The 14,306-nt window shown below is 54.6% G+C and overlaps 2 protein-coding genes across 4 annotated transcripts in view; one reads left to right on the top strand and one right to left on the bottom strand.

The window, feature by feature from the left end:
* Sgsm3 (small G protein signaling modulator 3) overlaps window positions 1-5,394 on the top strand; it is a 34,269-nt gene extending 28,875 nt beyond the window's left edge. Inside the window, exons 9-23 of the mRNA XM_029547867.1 lie at window positions 571-641; window positions 1,127-1,204; window positions 1,668-1,952; window positions 2,298-2,352; window positions 2,473-2,600; window positions 2,698-2,853; window positions 3,007-3,061; window positions 3,299-3,348; window positions 3,481-3,633; window positions 3,794-3,864; window positions 3,938-3,986; window positions 4,063-4,148; window positions 4,314-4,436; window positions 4,535-4,595; window positions 4,727-5,394. Coding sequence (XP_029403727.1) covers window positions 571-641; window positions 1,127-1,204; window positions 1,668-1,952; window positions 2,298-2,352; window positions 2,473-2,600; window positions 2,698-2,853; window positions 3,007-3,061; window positions 3,299-3,348; window positions 3,481-3,633; window positions 3,794-3,864; window positions 3,938-3,986; window positions 4,063-4,148; window positions 4,314-4,436; window positions 4,535-4,595; window positions 4,727-4,807 — 1,502 coding nt within the window. The 3' untranslated portion in view covers window positions 4,808-5,394. The remainder of the gene's footprint in view (window positions 1-570; window positions 642-1,126; window positions 1,205-1,667; window positions 1,953-2,297; window positions 2,353-2,472; window positions 2,601-2,697; window positions 2,854-3,006; window positions 3,062-3,298; window positions 3,349-3,480; window positions 3,634-3,793; window positions 3,865-3,937; window positions 3,987-4,062; window positions 4,149-4,313; window positions 4,437-4,534; window positions 4,596-4,726) is intronic.
* A 6-nt stretch (window positions 5,395-5,400) lies between these two features.
* The window catches only part of Mrtfa (myocardin related transcription factor A), a 177,761-nt gene continuing 168,855 nt past the window's right edge, over window positions 5,401-14,306 (bottom strand). The window contains exons 7-14 of one of the 3 annotated variants that reach the window (XM_029531082.1): window positions 13,803-13,952; window positions 11,376-11,641; window positions 11,115-11,283; window positions 10,235-10,396; window positions 9,395-9,979; window positions 8,921-9,073; window positions 8,507-8,567; window positions 5,430-6,938 (exon numbers count right to left, since the gene is read on the bottom strand). In XM_029531082.1, coding sequence (XP_029386942.1) covers window positions 6,421-6,938; window positions 8,507-8,567; window positions 8,921-9,073; window positions 9,395-9,979; window positions 10,235-10,396; window positions 11,115-11,283; window positions 11,376-11,641; window positions 13,803-13,952 — 2,064 coding nt within the window. In that variant the 3' untranslated portion in view covers window positions 5,430-6,420. Of the gene's footprint in view, window positions 6,939-8,506; window positions 8,568-8,920; window positions 9,074-9,394; window positions 10,397-11,114; window positions 11,284-11,375; window positions 11,642-13,802; window positions 13,953-14,306 lie in introns of all 3 variants that reach the window. The other 2 variants (XM_021216568.1, XM_021216567.2) reach the window with 2 other exon arrangements.

Genomic DNA, 14,306 nt, shown 5'->3' on the forward strand with positions numbered 1-14,306 from the left:
CAATTCCATTGATCCAAAGGATGCAAGGCCTGACCAAGAAATCATCTTCTCCTACTATGTGAGTTGGAAAATGAGGGCTTGTGAAAGGATGTTGAGAGGGGGGTCAGCCAGAGGTGAGAGACAGAGCCTGGGCAGAGATGAAGGGCAGGACGTGTGCGTAAGTGCAGAATTTTACAGACATGGTTAAAAGGCTAAGACATTGGAAAGCTGGGTATGGTGGTATAGACCTAGAATCCCCAAACTCAGGAGGTAGAAGCAGGAGATCAGAAGTTCAAGGTTGTGGTAGTTTGAATAGGTGTGGTCCCCATAGACTCATGTGTTTGAACAAGCCTGTGGGGGCCAGGGAGTGGAATGTAGTGGCTTGAATACGTTTGTCCACAGAGAGTGATACTGTTAGGAGGTTAGGAGGAAGTGTTTCACTGTAGGGATGTCTTTGGAGGTCTCCTCCTGTGCTCAGGTTCCACCCATCGCAGAAGAGAGCTTCCTCCTAGCTGTCCAAGAATAACAGTCTCTCATGGTTTTATGCTCTCTGGTCCTTTGTTTCTGCCCAACCTCGACTCTGGTTCTTAGCCACTTGGAGAACAGCGGTCATCAGGCCCTGTGGGCAGCCCCCTGCCTCTGATAAGCAGACAGCTGCTCCGGTGAGTTAATGTACAGGCTCTGGAAGTGTGAGAAGAGCTGCTGTTCATGGCGAGATACAGACATGGCCCCTAGGGAGGCCCCAGAGGAAAGAAACTGACTTCTGAGCTTTGGAGTTTTTCTCTCACTTCATTAGTAATCAGGGAAAGGGAGTTCACAGATGGAGAGGGAGAAACACCTGAGGGTTAAAGGGAAAGGTGAGTGCGCATGTCTCTGGGAAAGAGATGCGTTACAGTCCTAGAGAAGAGTTCCTATGCACAGAGGCCACTGGAGGAGAATGCTAACGATAGCCAGCGACTTCGAGGCAGTGTGGACCCCGAGGCCTCAGCAGACAGAGCAGAGCAGAGGTGTGTGTAGAATGGCTTGTGTAGGTGAACATGTGGCTCTAGTTTCCTCCGTCCTTCTTCTATTTCCGGGCTGGAAGGCTCCAGCTCTCATTGACCTTGACCTCCAGACAGGCCCCGCCCCCTTCCCTCATCATCCACAGCCCATTCCCGCCCCCCCCCGCAGAGCTGTCACAGCTGACGAAATGCAGTTCTTCATGGAGATGTGCTCTGACAGTCAGGTGAGAGGGGAGTCCAGAAGAGATGATTGGGCTGGAGCGGCGGTGGCACACGCCTTTGGACCCAGCATTCGAGAGGCAGAGAGAGGTGAGCAGATCGCTCCATGCCGCCCTGCTCTACAGAGCAAGAGAAACGAGCAAGCTTCAGGAAGGCCAGGGTTACAAAGAAAAACCCTGTCAAGAAGGGGTGGGGGCGGGGTGGAGGAAAGAGGAGTTGGATGAAGAGAAAGATCTCATGTGTTCTGGAGTTGGAGGCAAAGCAAGTTGAGCGCAGTGTGAAGAGAACATGAAAGTCGGTTGTCGCACTGTACCTGTCATTTAGAAAATCTTTAGCATGCCTTTAATCCCAGCACTTGGGAGGCAGAGGCAGGCGGNGGTTGTGAGCCACCATGTGGTTGCTGGGATTTGAACTCTGCACCTTTGGAAGAGCAGTCGGGTGCTCTTACCCACTGAGCCATCTCACCAGCCCAGGGCACAGGTTTCTAGGAGGGTGCCAGGACCACGCTCCTTACTCTCCCACTCCCAGGAGGAAGAGCTGATACAGTCTGAGAACTCAGCTTCCATCTTCAACACGCTGTCAGACATTCCTGCACAGATGGATGACGCAGAGATGCTGCTGGGGGAGGCCATGCGGCTGGCTGGCTCCCTCACCGATGTGGCCGTGGAGACCCAGCGTCGCAAGCATCTGGCCTACCTTATTGCAGACCAAGGCCAGACCCTGGGGACGAGCACCACCACCAACCTCTCTCAGGTGGGCCCTGTTTTTGCCAAATCATGGAGTTCTCAAAGAAGCCCAGATTGAGGGGGTGTGGGGAACAGACTGGCCCTTCCCTGCTGAGCACTCTCTTCCACGCATCTGCCTACGAACGCCCAGTTAGACCATCAGAAGGCCACTAGGGGGTGCTGTAGGCTTCCTTGGTAACATGCATCCCTGAACTCTGAACTGGGTAGTTTAAGCCTGAGCTGAAGATAGGGCTTGATGTCAGAGTCAGCTTCAGCCATTAGAAATGCCCAGGCACTAGTGAGCCACAAGCATGTCAGTGTCTCCCCTTTCTGAGTGGCTACTTTGCCCACTGACCTGCCGTCCTCTCCACAGGTTGTACGGCGCAGGACCCAGCGGAGGAAGTCTGGTATCACTTCCCTACTCTTTGGTGAGCCCACGTGTGGGTTGGTGCTGGCTCTTCTAGGGGCTGGGTAGGACCAGTTACTGCATGTGTCCTAGCTGGGAATGGAGGCTCAGCGGGACAGTTACTATGTCAGTGTGCCCCCAGGGGAGGACGACCTAGAAGCTCTCAAGGCAAAGAACATCAAGCAAACAGAGCTGGTGGCCGACCTTCGCGAAGCCATTTTGCGTGTGGCACGCCACTTCCAGTGCACAGACCCCAAGAACTGTAGTGTGGTGAGTGGCAGGCTCCCCTCAACTTGGGGCTCTCCTTCCCCAGCCCACTCCTGGCACTGAGGCTCCTCCTCCACTGTGGGCCTTTCCTTTCTGCCAGGAGCTGACCCCAGACTACAGCATGGAGAGCCACCAGCGGGACCATGAGAACTATGTGGCATGTTTACGCAGCAACCGGCGCCGGGCCAAGGCCCTGCTGGACTTTGAGCGGCATGATGATGATGAACTAGGCTTCCGCAAAAATGACATCATCACGGTGTGTGTGGGGCCTAGTGCGCATGCTTCCTGCTGCCTCCTCCCCACCTTCCCTGTAGCGATCGGATGTTGAATAAGCTTGCTCTCAGCCTGGCGGGTACTGAGGACACCTGCTTTGTGAAGGCCCTGAGCCCTGGCCTGTTCTCTTCTGCAGATCATTTCTCAGAAGGATGAGCACTGCTGGGTGGGTGAGCTGAACGGCCTGAGAGGTGAGGGCTTTTGTCTGCTGCAGGCTGGCAAGGAAGGCCTTTGCTCTACCTCGTCCTACAGCCGCAGACCCCGGGTCTCTGAGGGTGTTGGGTTGGGCTTTCCTTCCCTCCGGTCTTGTTGGCATGCCTGGCCTGCTTGAAGGTTCTGGGTGATCTGGGAGCCCTTTGTTCTTGGACCTTGGGGAGAAGGGCTGGGACAGTTGCTGCTGCTCCCCACATAGCTGCTTCCCCCCACAGGCTGGTTTCCAGCCAAGTTTGTGGAGGTCCTGGATGAGCGAAGCAAAGAGGTAAGAATGTGGGGCTGCTCCTTGTTGCAGCCCCTAGTGTGGGAACATCCTACTCTTGTGACATCTGTCAGGGTGACGGGGTGGCTGGTTGCAGGTGTCAGGCTAGCGCTTCTTAAATGTTCTCTCCATCAGTACTCCATTGCTGGGGATGACTCTGTGACGGAAGGAGTAACAGACCTCGTTCGGGGGACCCTCTGCCCAGCCCTCAAGGCCCTGTTTGAACACGGATTGAAGAAGCCATCCTTGCTTGGAGGGGCTTGTCACCCCTGGCTGTTTATCGAGGAGGTGATCACCATTGGTCCCTGTGCCTTCTCAGTCTCAGTACTACAGGGCCACGGGCTCTCCTCAGTCCGTTCCTGGGTTCCTGCAGGAGGCAGAAGGAGCGTTGTAGGGCAGTGACATGCGCTTACCCATCCCTGACCTCATACTGTCTCGTCCACCACAGGCAGCAGGCCGTGAAGTCGAGAGAGACTTTGATTCTGTGTACTCCCGCCTGGTGCTCTGTAAGACATACAGGTATATACATACTGCCTGTGTTACCCGCCAGTGTCCAGCATGGCAGCCAGTGATGGCACTCTTGTTCTTGTAGGTTGGATGAAGATGGCAAAGTCCTGACCCCTGAAGAGTTGTTGTACCGGGTAAGTTGCTTGCCAGCATTCTTAAGCTCTTTCTGGCCAGCCACTTGGCACTTAAGTGACAGTGTCCCCTCCTCAGGCTGTGCAGTCTGTGAATGTGACCCATGATGCAGCACACGCACAAATGGATGTCAAGCTCCGCTCACTTATCTGCGTGGGGCTCAAGTAAGTGTAAGGGAGGGAACTTAAGAGGGGATCCCACAGGGCAGAGTCACTGTGCGAGGGAAGCCCCCCATAGCTTTTCATAGACTGTGCTCAGGAGCTCCTGGGAATGGGGTTGCAATTTGGGGGTCCTCCAGGCCTAGCCTCATCCTCCTTGCATGTTCTCAGTGAACAGGTCCTGCACCTGTGGCTGGAGGTACTCTGCTCCAGCCTGCCCACTGTGGAGAAGTGGTACCAGCCCTGGTCCTTCCTGCGTAGCCCTGGCTGGGTCCAGATCAAGTGTGAGCTCCGGTGAGTGGGCAGCTCTGCGGGGCTTAGAACTTAGTGGTAAGGAAGCTGGCAGGTGGGCAGAAGAGTCTGGCATGATGAGACTGTTCTTTGGTCCCTAGTGTCCTCTGCTGCTTTGCCTTCAGCCTCTCCCAGGACTGGGAGCTCCCTGCTAGGAGAGAGGTGAGTATGTGGCTTGGTTGGTCCCTGGCATTAGATTTGCCAGGAGGGCTGTGGTGCAATCTGGGCTGAAGAAGTGACCTGTGTGGTTCCAGGGTGGTTCCTGCCCGTGACTCGGGCTGTTCTGTGCACAGGAGGAAAAGCAGCCCCTGAAGGAGGGTGTGCAGGACATGCTGGTGAAGCACCATCTTTTCAGCTGGGACATAGATGGATGATGCTCCTTCTAGCTGCTCTGTGGCTCCCAGGCCAACCCACCATAGACTGCCTGGAAGGCTCCTCCCTTCAATAGAAGGCAGAGCCCTGGCCAGCCTCAGGCCTCCCTCAGGCTAGGAGGTTCAGGGAAAGACACTCTCCAGAGCTTACTCAGGACCCATGGTCAGTGTCTGGGCCTCCCCAGTTCAGGCTACCACGGTTGGCAAAAGCATACACTGGTGGCCAGCCCAGCTGCTTTCCTTAACATGGTCCTGAGGAATGCCCTGCCGAAGGAAGCCCTGGGTGCCAGCCATGTGGTATACTATACTAACCAAAAACCTTGTGAAGAGGCAGAGAGCTGGTCTGCTCAGGAAGGGGACCTTATTGTAAATAAACCTTTTATGAGAGCAAGCCTCCCATCTTTTGTTGAGCCAAGCCCTGAGTTCCACAAAAGCTACCCCTCCTGAAATGGTCTGACTCTCGGGCCCTGGCTCAGTGTTTATTTCAAGTACGCCTGATGCAATTAGGGCCACTATGTGGCCTCTAGATGCCAGCATGGAATAGAACCAGGACCCCAGCCAAACTTCTCGACCCTGATGGATCAAATACAACAGACTGGCAAGTCAGTGTTTTTGTTTTATTTTAAAAAGTTCACACAGCTTCCCCGCCTTTGTCCCAGCACTTCTTTTGATGGCTCTATCCCTTATCTGCATTGAGTCAGCACAGAACAAGGCTGGTGTTGGGCAGGAGGTACCTCTCAGTCCCCTCTCAGCAGATGCACTGGGACCCACCCCACTCCCACTCCCAGGCCAGGGTGGCTGCAGTGGGGAGGTGGGACGGAATGTGGGTGGGTGGAGAGCTGCTGGAGGACAGGAAGCACCTCTGCCCTTGTGGCACTCAGGAGCCAGGAAGCAGGGCAGGATGGCGTGTAGGAGGCAATGGCAGGTGTCTGTCTACATGTTACATACATGTGTGGGGTGGGCCTGGGCAGCTGCATGCCAGGTTGAGTACTGGGTCATATAGCACACTTCTCACAATGACTCTGTATCAAGCCCCAAGCAGCCCTCCAGGCTTTTTATGTGTGAAAGCAGGTGGAGGTAACCACACCCATTTCCCACCACCCCTAAAAATATGTGTATATGTAAGTTGATATATAATAATATAGAGGTATATATATACATCTATACAGATTTTTGCCACCAGTGGTTATACTATACACCAAGACTGAAATGGCAGAGTGCCGGGTCCTGGGACTGGCTAAAATAGGGAATGGGTGAGTAGAGGCCTGGCTAGTTTCTTCCTTGCAGTGAAGGAATGGGAGACCTGGAAGGCGGGTTGGCTATAAGTCCACCTAGGCAAAACACTTCACCCAGATGTGCACCTCTGACCTCAGAAAAGGAGGTCGAATTTAACTGGCTCTGGCCAGCCTCCCAAAACCTCAGCATGGGCCCAGAATTGTTTCTTGACAGCTTCTGCCCACTGCCCACGGTGAGCCGGAGCCAAGCATAGGGTTTCTGCTGCAGCCCCTAGGGACTGTGATTGTCGAGGCTCACAGTCACAAGGAACGTACACTGGCTATGGTTGTGTGGCTCCCCAACTTCTGACCCTTCCCTAATGCATGTCTGGAGTCAGAGGGCTACAAGCAGGAATCCCAGTGGAGCTGCAAGTCGTGGCCATCCAGGAAATCCATCGAGAAGAGGCTGGGGGCTGCAGTACTGAGGGGAGCCAGGCTAAGCACAGGGCCACCAGATGACAGCTCCAGCCAGTCCATGCTGTCCAGGTGGCCAACAGCCAGGTCCAGGCCCATACCACTGCTGGGCTCAGGAGCAAAGTGCAATTCAGAGGTGTCCATGGGTGATGGGGGGTGGTCCAGGATGGCGGAGCTGCTCAGCATCTGGCTGTGGAGGTCGTCAATGAGGGAAAGGGGTTCTGGTCCCTCGTGCCCACTTGTCAGCAGGGGCAGCCCTGTGCTGCTCTCCAGGAAGTCTTCTAGGCGCCCTGGGAGGGTGGGGGAACCTGGTGGAGGAGCAGCCTGGGGGAGTTCACTCAAAGGCGAGGGTTGTGGTGTCAACGGAGGCCCATATGCTGTGGCTGCTGGAGGTGACTTTTCCTTGCCTGGTAGGGATGGTGGCTCTTTGAAATCTGCTGAAATCTCTGCCGACAGAGACAGTTAATGGGGTCAGAAACCAGCTTTGAATATGCTCAAGAAAGTGATGTGACAGTCCTTACCACAAACCAGAGAAAGATCTACTGACTACAGACAGGAGATAGAAGCTTCAGCTTGGCTGGAGCTGAGGATGAATGCTGAAGTGCTTGCCTAGTATACACACACACACCGAAAGATAAAATGAAAAGATAATGTTACCGAGTGGAGGAAGTATCTGCAGGTCACAGATTTGATAAGGGAATTCACACACCCAGAACATATACATCATTTGTAAAATGTTGATATTCAAAAATTGGCAAAGGATGGGTGTTTTCTCCAATGATCTACACATAGCTGTAGCAGTTCATAGCATCACTGGTCACTAGGGAAATGCAATGCCAAGTCACAGGAAAAGCTGGTAGGGGGCTGGAGGGGTTGGATAGAAGCAGAGACCAGATTAACATTAATGTATGGTTCCCAGCACCGTAAGTAGTGTTAAGGGATTAGGGTCAGTGCAACTAATGTGCATGGCAAAGAAAGATGAAATAGCGCACAGCAGCCTTGGAAGCAGGATGATCTAGCAGTCTCACTTGTGGGTGCACCCAAGAGAATATGACAGCAGCTGTTCAAGTAGCTAATAATGGACAAGTGGGTGAGGACAGGCTAAGTGAAATTATTCACAGGCTAACCAAAACCCTAAGAGTCCACATACAGGACAGTCAGAATCAGACAAGGTGGGGCTCAAGTTCATCTCAGGTGTCCAGGTTTTAGTTTGAGACGATGAAAATGTTTGAGATTAAGATAGTGACACAATGCCAACACAATAAATTGAACAGTCACAATAAAACATTATACAAACTCTCCATGTCTCTCTTGTCCTGGTCAACTATTCTTGCCTATGTGGCTGTTAACTGTTTCCCATATGCCACAACCTGCCCCTTTCTGGCATCCTCAAGTGTCTCTTGGGGGGACATCCAGTACTCTAGCTGCTCCTCTTCTGCCATCCCTTAAACACCAGGTTTCAGCGGTTGTGACTCCTTCAAGCAACACCTCCCCGTCTCTCTGATGGTGTTTGTTCCAGACACAGTGGCAGCTGAAGCTCAGGTTCAACTACCTGCACTCACCAGAGACCATGCAGACTCCGTAGCAAACCCAGCACATGTTTGCCTTAGGCCTGAGAACTGCTGAGCACCAAGCACTACTCACTCCCCTGTTCACTGCTGTGCCATCTTCCCGATATTCCCGTGTCAGAGCGCACTGCTCTAGGCTATGTACTCTCTGCTGACTGGGCCCAGGCCCTCATGATCTAGCTGTGACCCTGTGCTTGTCTGCCCTATTCCTTCTTGGGGCTGCCCTGGCCCTCGGTGCTATGCTGCTGCTGCTCAGTATGTAGGCCGTGTTCACCTAACTGCAGGGCTGTGTGTGTGTGTGTGGTTACCAGGCAGCTGGGACAAGTAGCCAAGGACTATATGTCAAGAGTGTGCTTGCCAGGGCCTTCTAGATGGTGTCAGCCTGCTGCTCTGAAACAGCCAACCTGTGACTAGAGGTAAGGAGACGGCTGGGGCTGGGGCTTTACCTCCACTCTGAATAAGAATATCAAACAGATCATCCATGTGCTGACTGGAGGAGCCATTTTCCTGTGGGACAGAAATAGAAAAAAACATGAAAGTCTAGAATGGGCACCCAGATACTGTCTAAGCTCAGGCATGCCACCAACCTAGCTTGTGCTTCTGCCTTGCACTGGATGTTCCCCGTGCTCTTCATGGCCTGCTTCTGAAGCTCATCCCCCAGCTCCTGTGGGACGGGCACTACCCATGTGGGGCTTGGCCTACTGCCTTAACATTTTTATTTATTGTGCACGTGTGAGTGTTTGTGCATGCGTGTGTGGACGTCAGAAGACAGCCTGCAGGAATCACTTCTCCTTCAGACTCTGGTTGTCAGGGAGGTGCCTTAATCTTGCTTGCAGCACCCCAGCTGCTGGCATCCTCACCTGCTGCTTAGGCTGCTGGGTCACAGTCTCTTCATAACCAGGCGGCTCCTTCTTCAGCAGAGATGTGGGGGTTGCAAACGAAGGCTGAGGTGGGTGCTCCAGGTCCATCTGGGCAGGTGGGCCAGGGGCTGGTGAACCAGGCTGGGACAAGGGCTGGATGGGAGAATGGGAGAAACGGTTGTTGGTGTAGGTAGGGACAAGGCAAGGCTCCATATTTGCCGGGGTGGGGAAAGGCCTCCTTCACTGCCCATAGGAACAACTTTGCTAGCTAACAGACTTTTGGGAGTTCTCGTGGATAGGGAAGAGGAGATACAGAATGGGGTAAATATACGGCTGTAGGGTGACAGAACACCGGGCCTCAAGGAGGTCCCTTCAGGAAGCCAGGTCCTGAGTCTGATAATGCAGCCTGCACAAGACAGCATTCAATTCTCTACCCCGATATGCCACCCCAGTCTGCCCCTGTTCCTCAGCTACCTGCTGGGGGCTCCCCGCAGGTAAGCCAGGGCCATCTGCACTCTTATTGGTCACAGTGAGGATGAGGTGAGTCCCTGTAGAGTCAGTGACCAGGGTAGGAGGGCTGACCCTCTTGAGGAAGCTGGTGCCCTGTGAGCCCAAGAGCAGTTGGGAGCCAGGGGCCAGATCTGGCTCAGGTGGTCCCGCTTCCTGCTTCACCACCACAGGTGGGGACTCTGGGGCTGGGGCCTGAGTGTCTCCATGGTTGGTAGTGGGAACCACTAGGCCAGGGCCAAAAGCATGGGCAGAGCCCTGGGGCTGGCAGCTCAGCTGGCAACTGGAGAAACCACTTTCCCGCTTCACAGGGCTGCTGGCTGGGGCTGGGGCTGGCTGCTGGGCCCGCTTCTGCTGCTCCAGCTGTAGCCGCAGCAGCTCAACCAGCTGCTGCTTCTGTTGGAGCATTCGGGTCAGCTCCTCTATCTGCTTGTCCTTCTCCTGCAGCATCTGGTCCTTGTCCAGTCCCTCCAGCTCAGCCCGAGCACCAGGGCTTAGACAGCAGGACGCAGCACGGGCACCCTCCTCCTTCACGATCTGCAGTGGGGAGGCCTGCAGGGTGAGCTGTGTCAGCGGCGATGTCACCATTTCACCAAAGGCATCCCCAGGTGTGGAATTCTCATCACCCGTGCTGAGCAGTGAGCGCTCTGAAGGGGTGGGAGACACGGGGGGTGTGGAGCCTGTGCTGCCAAACTTCACCATGCCATTGCTGGTTACTGTGGCCACCACCATCTCAGCTGGTGCAAGGCCTGCTGTTACAAGAGCTGACCCTGTGCTTAGCAGGGCCGCAGGGAAGGCGACCACTACCTCACCAGCCTTGGACAGCACAGAGGTGGTGGCAGGGGCCTTGGGGGCTCCTGGAGCTGGGCTGACTTGGTCTTGGTAGGCACGCAGGCGCTCTATCAGCTCAGTCTTGGTGCCGGAGACGGGAAGTGACCGCAACTTCAGTTCTTGCTTCAGCTCTGCCACCTGCAGGGGTTGAGAGTTAGAGCAGCTGGGAATTGGGGGGCTGGACAGGGAAAATGGGCCAAGTTAAAGGACAGGCTATGAAAGTTTGGAGTCCTTCATCTGGGTCCCAAATGGCCATTCCAGATGACTCCCCGAGTCTTTTACCCCACAAGCCCCTCCCCTAGAGTACTCTCCCCATATGTATTCTTCACAGAATAATACAGCCTTGAGGTCATAACGCTATGGAGCAGCAAGGATTGGGCTTAAGTCCAGCTGGAGTCCATCAGCCCAAGACCCTCATGAATGTGGTCTTACTGGGAGATCCAGGTTATGACACAGGAGGACAAATGTTCAAGAGAAGATTTGGCCTGTCCCACCTTCTGATCAGTGGCAGAGAAAACAGGCTGAGCCCAGGCTGAGCCACTGGCACTGACTGGCAGAGTGGAGGGGGCAATACTGACAGCCCTGCTGCTACTCACATACTACTACATGATAATAGAGAATATGAGATTTGCCCCCAGCCCCACACACATACACAAGGGCAGATACTGTTATGATCACGGACCTGAGAGGCCTTACAGAAGGTTCTAAAGTGCTCCTTTTAGAGCAGACCAGATCTAGAGCTGCCTCTGCCTTTTGTCTTGTGGTCATGGGCCATTACTGTCTCTGCCTAAAAGCCTGCCCCTTATCCCTCATGGGAGAGCTCTAGTCTTCCAGTGAGAAGGGGTCAGCCACCTACCTTCATGTCATCCAGGTTGGCTGGCAGGGCTCCTGGTTTGCCAGCTAGCGCCGTGCTGTTCTGACGTGGCAGCCCACTGGGCGCTGGGGTGCCTGAGCTGGAGCTGCTACTGGTGGAGAGGCTACGTGATGGGGTAGGGGCACTGCTTCCGGGAGTCTCACCCGAGGGCCTGAGGCAAGACAGAAACAAAGGGCTTCAGTACTCCCTAACCTCCGCAGGCAGCAGGCCCAGGTGAAGAGCCTCGGGGACTTGTGCTCCTACTTGGGAGGGGCAGGCAGGATAGCCTGATAGTTGTAGTGCTGTTGTTGTTGCTGCTGCTGCTGCTGGTTGAGAATCTGCAGCTGCAGGAAGAGCTGCTGCTGCTGCAAGATCTTGGCATAGGAAGAGTCCATGGCGGGCGCCCCCTTGTCCTGCTTCTGGTCCGGGGGGATGTACTGGTGGTACTTGAGCTTCTTCACCTTTGGCTTCAGCTCCTTGGCCTTCTTGCTGCGCTGTGATTTCTCGCTGGCAGACTTGGGTTGGCTTTGCTGAGGGAACATGAGACACTGTATCAGGGGCCACCCCAGGGAGGCACCACCTAGGCCCATGCCCGGCATCCTCTGAGGAGCACCCACCCCTACTCCATGAGACTGGCCCTATCCTAGAAGACGTGGCAGGCCAGAGGAAAGACCAATCAGATCTGTACAGGTGTCACATGACTGAGCAACATAAAAACAGAGGCAATACTACAGCTGAGCTGTGTCGCATGGCCATGCTCAAAGGGCGCCATTCAGGCCCCTGAAGAGTCCCACCTAGAAAGGAAGTGTCAGTGATTTGGAAACAAGCTTAGAAGTCGCTTGCCCAAGGCTGCACAGTGACTTTGTTCTTGATCCAGCCCAGGATGCCACAATCTTCTGTGTGTGCCCATAGGCTCCCAGCGGACACAACCTTAATAAGGCCTGGATGGACAGGACTCAGGCCAAGAACCAAGAAAGGTCAGTGGGCCATGGTCAACACGCTGCTCTTGGGTCAGGCAGAGGTAGATGAAGGCAAATAATCAGGGGGCACCAGAGAGGACTGTAGGAGCCTAGACACTCCTGAGCAGACAAAGGTGAGACAAAGGCAGAAGACCATGCAGAGGTCAGGTGGGGTCTTGAACTGGTGGCCACAGGAAGGTGTGGACAGAGGTAGCCCACTAGAGGAAGACAACTTGGACATGTGGCGGTAAGGAGCTGGGCTCCTGGAGCCCAAGAAGAGGTCCTAACTTTGTCAGTGTATCTGATGAGGCCACAGAGCTGGAAGAAAGGTGTGGCCAAGGGCAGCTGCATTCCAAGGGAGAGAAAGTCAGGAAAGTGAAGCAGGTGGAAGCCAGGACCCAGGAGGAGATGGGGCTCAGCCTATTGCTGCCATCAGAGAGCAAAATAAAGCTAGCAAGGCGTGCACCAGCAAGGAACACGCACAGACTGCTCTGTTAAACGTATGGTCAGAAGGTGCCATGTAGGGTGAAGAGATGACATCTATGGGCTGTAAAGACAATGCAGCTGTAAGAGCAAGCAGTACCCACTGAAGAGGGCTGAGGCAGGAGGTGAGGCTGCTGGCCGCTCCTGCTGGCCAGAGGAGGAGGGGTGCATCTGGGAATGCTGCAGACAGACAGGAGGCCCCCAGGCAACTGAGCGCTCAGTGAATACCAAAAGAGAACCTGGACAGCTTTGGGCTGTGACATCAGCCCCTCCCACACTCAAGCTAAGGCTGTGGGTCTCAGAGATAGGAGTACAGAGGTGATGGTGGGGTGGTTGCCATGTTGGTGTAGGGTCTATAGGAAGGGAGCCAAGAGAATGAGAGGACAGGTGAAACTACTGGGGCTACGGTGGGGCTACATGGCCCTGACAAAGACAATAACCCCTCCCCCAGGTGCTTCGGGGAGGAGTGAAAACAAACAGGCTCCGCAGGCAGTGGCACACCCTGCTCAGCTCAGTCAGCCTCTGGCAGTGCTCTACCTGAAGGTAGCGCCCTCAGGCACAAATGCCTGGCTCACTGTGCCTGCCATGGAGTGAGGGTACCACACCTGCTGAATCTACATTGGAGCTGAACTCCCCACATGAGGTCTGAGGAGGGTGGTGGTTTAACTTATACATAGAGGGGGCTTTCAGAGTGACTAGGACTACGTAAGATCATCTTAGGGTGGAGCCCCCACGTCCGAATCCTGGACACTGAGCCCTACTACCATGAGCTAGTACTGTAAGCCAAGAAAAACTTCCTTTAAAAAAATTACATTTTAATGTGTGTGTGTGGCCGTGAGGGATAGGTGTGTGTGTGTGTGTGTGTGTGTGTGTGTGTGTGTGTGTGTGTGAATGTGACAGTGTGCGTGTGGAGGTAAAAAGACAACCTGCGGGGTCTGTAAGTACAGACATCCAGAGGATCAAACTCAGGCTGTCAGGCTTGGAGGCAAGTGCCTTATCCCAGTGAGCCGCTTCCCTGACCCAAGCCTCCTTCTCTTTAATCTCTATCCAGGTCCTGGTAACGTGTTCCTAACAACAAAGACAGGCTGACAGTGTTCAGTGTCCCGTGGGCAGTGCAGAGAGGAGAAATTCCCAGATCACCTTGGGTCAGGTCCTTGACCGCCTGAAGATGTACCCACCCACCCCTTGCAGTCGTTCCCATAGCTAGAATGACATCATGGGAGGGAGGACAGCCGCTGGCAGAAAATACCTTAATGAGTGTGGGTGCAGGCTTGGCAGTGGGGACGATGCTTCCATTGGTTAGGCTGGGGGGCAGCAGAGGTGCGGGAGGCAGAGGAGGCTGCTCTGCCAGGAAAAGCGTCTCTCCAGGATCCGGAGCCATCGGGAGTTGAGAAAGAACCTGGGAGGGAGGGGAGAAGTAAGGACCCTGGCACCCCAAATAAGAGTTTATCTATCCTGCCCTGCCATCCTCATGGTCGGAGGACAGAGGGGGGGGGGTGACGGCATACAAAGCCAGGCTGGCTGGGAGAGAACCAGACAGGGCAGGCAGGTGGCGGCCACATCTCTGACTGAGTGCTCTCAGAGAAGCAGCCAGCTAGGAGAGCCGATGAGAGTGGGTGGCCAGGGCTGCAGGATCCCAACCCAGCCTCTCCTTATGCTCAGCCTGCTAGAATTGGGTCCACTGTTGGCATCTGAAATGACGGACACACACACACACACACACACACACACACACACACACACACACACACAC

The sequence above is a fragment of the Mus pahari genome, chromosome 17, assembly GCF_900095145.1.
Source record: "Mus pahari chromosome 17, PAHARI_EIJ_v1.1, whole genome shotgun sequence".
Classification (NCBI taxonomy): Eukaryota; Metazoa; Chordata; class Mammalia; order Rodentia; family Muridae; genus Mus; species Mus pahari.